The sequence below is a fragment of the Aegilops tauschii genome, chromosome 5 (assembly GCF_002575655.3).
Source record: "Aegilops tauschii subsp. strangulata cultivar AL8/78 chromosome 5, Aet v6.0, whole genome shotgun sequence".
NCBI lineage: Eukaryota > Viridiplantae > Streptophyta > Magnoliopsida > Poales > Poaceae > Aegilops > Aegilops tauschii.
The window spans coordinates 272,793,637-272,798,072 of NC_053039.3; the positions used below are offsets into that span (position 1 = coordinate 272,793,637).

Below are 4,436 nucleotides of genomic sequence, written 5' to 3' on the forward strand. Positions count from 1 at the left end.
CTGTCGGCCTGGGAGCGGCAGGAGCAGTGGTGGCCGCCTCGTACGGTGGCGGCAGGGCCCACCTGCCCCGTTCCGTCCCGGCTCGAGCCGGTCCAAAAACCTGTTTTACCCGGGCGGCCGCCTTCAGGCGTGGCGGCAGGTGCCACGTGTCGCCTGCCGCGCCTGCCGTCACGGTTGAGGGGGTCCTTTTTAACAATTTTATCCACAAGTAGTCCTTTTTGGCAATAGCGTTCGGCATGGGTTCTTTTGGACAAAAAATCGCATGCTTATGCGTATTCTAGAAAAACGAAAAAACCGTGTACCCCGGACGGAGCACTTAACCGGATTTAATAACCCTCGCGTCCGTAGCATCTCTTCCTCCATTCCTTCCTCCCTTTCCCCAATCCCCCACCCGACCCCAACTCCTCCATTCCTCCGCCTCCCCCGCAGATCCGCCACCGCCACCGCCACCACCGCCCCTTTCCCCCTCCCCCATGGGCCAGTGCCCCTCCGCTCCCCGCTACCACCACCACCGCAAGCCCCCTCCTCCGCCGCCGTCCCCCACCGCGCAGGCAGCGTCGCCTGGTTTCTGCAGCGCCGCAGCCGCCGAGGACGCGGCCGCGGAGGCTGACTACACTTCCGACCTCCCCGAGGAGCTCCTCGCCGTCGTATTCGGGCTCCTCGGCTCCGGCGACCGCAAGCGCTGCTCCCTGGTGTGCCGCCGCTGGCTCGCCACCGAGGCCTCCTCGCGCCTGCGCCTCGCCCTCGACGCGCGGGCGCCCCTCCTCGCCGCGGCCCCGGCCATTCTCGCGCGCTTCTCCGCCGTATCCAAGCTCGCGCTCAAGTGCGACCGCCGCGCGGAGAGCGTCGGCGATCCCGCGCTCGCGCTCGTCGCGCATCGCCTCGGCCCCGGCCTTCGCCGCCTCAAGCTCCGCTCGGTCCGTGCTGTCACCGACCACGGCGTCGCCGCCCTCGCAGCCGCGGCTATAAACCTCCGCAAGCTCTCAGTTGGGTCATGTACCTTCGGCGCCAAGGGGATCGAGGCAGTTCTCCGGTCCTGCCCCCAGCTCGAGGAGCTCTCTGTCAAGCGGCTGCGCGGCCTAGCTGACTCAGAGCCCATCACCGTCTCCAGCCCTCGTCTCCAGTCCCTGGCCCTTAAAGAGCTCTACAACGGGCAGTGCTTCTCCTGTTTAATCACGCGCTCCCCCAACCTCAAAACCCTCAAGATCATCCGCTGCTCCGGTGATTGGGACCCGGTTCTCCAGGCGATCCCACAGGGTGCCTTGCTAGCCGAGCTTCATCTCGAGAAACTGCAGGTCAGTGACCTTGGTGTGGCGGCGCTATGTGGGCTAGAGGTCCTGTACCTTGCCAAGGCGCCGGAGGTCACAGATGTTGGGTTGGCAGCACTTGCCACCAAGTCGCCACGTCTACGCAAGCTGCATGTAGATGGATGGAAGGCGAATAGGATTGGCGACCGTGGGCTTGCAACCGTGGCGCAGAAATGTGCTGCTTTGCAGGAATTAGTCCTCATTGGTGTGAATTTGACATCGGCGAGTCTTGAGTTGATTGCTGCCAACTGCCCCACTCTTGAGCGGCTTGCGCTTTGCGGGTCTGACACATTTGGGGATGCAGAGATATCTTGCGTGGCGACTAAGTGTGCTTCTCTGCGGAAGCTGTGCATCAAGGCATGCCCTGTGTCTGATGCCGGAATGGACAAGCTTGCAGCAGGCTGCCCACGCCTTGTCAAGGTGAAGGTGAAAAAGTGCCGCAGGGTGACGTTTGAGTGTGCTGAGCGGCTTCGTGCTAGTCGGCATGGCGCTCTTGCTGTGAATTTTGACACGCCAGGTGGTGCAGGCGAATTGCAAGATGCTAGTGTGGATGAGAGTGGTGTACTGGAGAATGCAGGGAGTGATGTGGTACAAGATGATTTTGATGATCAGATAGGGGTTCCTGACCTTCTGTGTGGCACCAGTGGCAGACCATCAGGGTGGAAAGCATGGATGAGTACTTTGATTCCAAGGAGCTTGTCGGTTTCCATGTTTCGCAGACGTCCGCGTGGGAGCTCCCATAACTCATGAGTCACAAGAATTATGTGCCATGGTTACTCCTTCAGTCCTTTGATTCTTTCATGTTTGTTACATTGATTGGTGATGTTGTTCTTTGCGATTGATGTTTTTGTCTTCCTTAATTGTACCATGAAGTTCTTTGTGAACCAGCTAGTTTGTTTAGAGGGTACTTATTATTTGATGTTGCTCTTTGTAGTAGCAGAGATTCATGTGATCGCACAATGTAATCTTGTATAAGGTATTTTTTGGATTGAAAAATATGACATGGGAAGCCAGCAATATTGTCAACTTACTGTCATAATTTTTCATGCTGGTATCTATGGTGTTCAGATTCAAAGTGCTTATTAATTTAACTATAAGGACTAGAAATAATGATGATTGGAAATCAACAACAACTGATACTATTAGTCATCAATACTGTCAACTTTCTATCATGATTTTGCATGCTGGTTTCTCTAGCCTTCAAATGCAATTTCTTTATTACTTTGAACTATAAGGACCTAAAAATAATAATGATCAGAAATCAACAATACATACATATGATTCTGAAGAGAAGTGCCTTTCGGGTCAATCAATGTTTGTATAGTCACATATCTTTTTTCTTTTCTATTTAGTTGCTCGTTCAGCATGGAAAAACTGTGCTTAGATGGAATCCTCTCTTTATAGTCTATACATGAGTTTTGAAGGCCTGTGGTGCCGACAGCTCTATTGGGGCGCCCTTATGTTCATGTAGACCAATAGATTTTGGGAGAGTTGGCTTCCCTGGAGATTCTTTCTAGAACAATGAAAAGTGTTCTTTGTACAACAAATTATAATGGTTCAGTCAGTAACTTGTGCTTCACTGGTGGTTCCAGTTTTACATTTTACGCTATTGGATGAGAAGCATTTAAGTGGGTTATCTTTTATCTGGTGCAAACATATGTTTCTGTTCTGACTTCTGTTCACTATCTGATCATGGATCCTAGTTATCAAATTTTCACAATATTTAGCAGCAGTAACTCCATGATGTGCCTGCATACTCTTTAAGATCATGCCTTTCCAGAAACTGGATAGAATCAAAGTTGTATCAGAGCCAGTTTGTGGAACTATATATGTAGTCAATGAAATTGTTAGATTGTGGTCAACCTAGAATTTCTCCCCTTTCTGCATGGTTTGCTAGTCCTTTGTGTTTCCTGATACCGCGTTGGACCAGAGTTACTGGAACCATGGCATGCTACATCTCAATTGGCATCATTTGTGTTTCTAACTTTCTATGGAGAAGCATTCCTCCTCTCCACTGATTCCTTGACATGGACCTGAATGGTTTCAGAAGTTTCTCCTGCCTCCAGTTTTACGACGCCTCAGACACGGTGTCTGGAAGGCGGAATATTCTTGATCACGCACGTAGAAAAGTTGAACGGGGGATGAAATGAAGCAACAACTGGTCAGTTTTCTAAAAATGTTTGGCCATTTCCCAGGCGACACGCCGGCAGTTGACTTTGGACCTGACCAGCGGAGTAGCAGACGCCGAACCCTTGCCGGTTCAACAGGCAAGCTTTCTTGAAGATGCATGGCTATGGCCTATGGCTGTAGCTTTCCTGGTCAAGACGCAGTTTCTTTCATTTTTGCGAGTGGCACTGCTTGACCACTTCCAAGCTGCGGACGTGGATCTTCTAGTGAACATCGCTGCGCTTGTATGTTTCTGGATCAATGTACCTGCCTGGTCAAGAATGTGTCAAGGTTTTGCTATTAGTTTACGGACGGCGATTAGCGCCAAAATTGCTTGTTTTTTGTGGTGAACGTTTGCTTAGCAGTTCCGCTCGAGGTCTTGCTGGATTCTCCCCACCTGACCAAGAGCCGCCTCTTGGTTGTTTACTCGTTCTTCTTGATGTTGGATCCGCAAATTGTTTGTTGGATGTACGCTTCAAAGGAGAATTGTCAACAGTGAGATTGTTTTGTATGCTTGGCTCTTTTTTCCTCGGGCATTCCTAGAGTTGGTTTGACTCAAATTTGGAGATTGTTTTGTATGCTTGGCTCTTTTTTCCTCGGGCATTCCTAGAGTTGGTTTGACTCAAATTTGCACTATTATTAGCTTATAAATGCAGAAGACTGAGCTAACGCTGGCCATGATCGCATGGAGCTGGGATCATAAACATTAATTGAACCCGGAGAAAACGCAGCCACACATGGATGGAGATACTAGCGCACATGTGGATGACATTATCATCACATCAAAGAGAAGAATCATTGCCTGCTATGACGATCTCCCAACAAGATTGCCTAGAATCCGGAGGCAACAAGCGTTGCCATTTCGACTTTGGAGTTTGCAGCGGGAAACACATATTCTTTGCCACGGACGGCCCACTGTCATCAGTAAATAAAATAAATTTACGGGCCTAGTGGCATGGTGGC

At 50.7% G+C, this 4,436-nt stretch overlaps 1 protein-coding gene across 1 annotated transcript; it reads left to right on the forward strand.

The window, feature by feature from the left end:
- The first annotated feature begins 385 nt into the window (after nt 1-385).
- On the forward strand, nt 386-2,333 carry LOC109741326 (F-box protein At1g47056). The gene has a single exon (XM_020300399.4). The coding sequence runs from the start codon at nt 474-476 to the stop codon at nt 2,055-2,057; it is 1,584 nt and encodes a 527-aa protein (XP_020155988.1). The 5' UTR covers nt 386-473; the 3' UTR covers nt 2,058-2,333.
- Nucleotides 2,334-4,436: the final 2,103 nt, after the last annotated feature.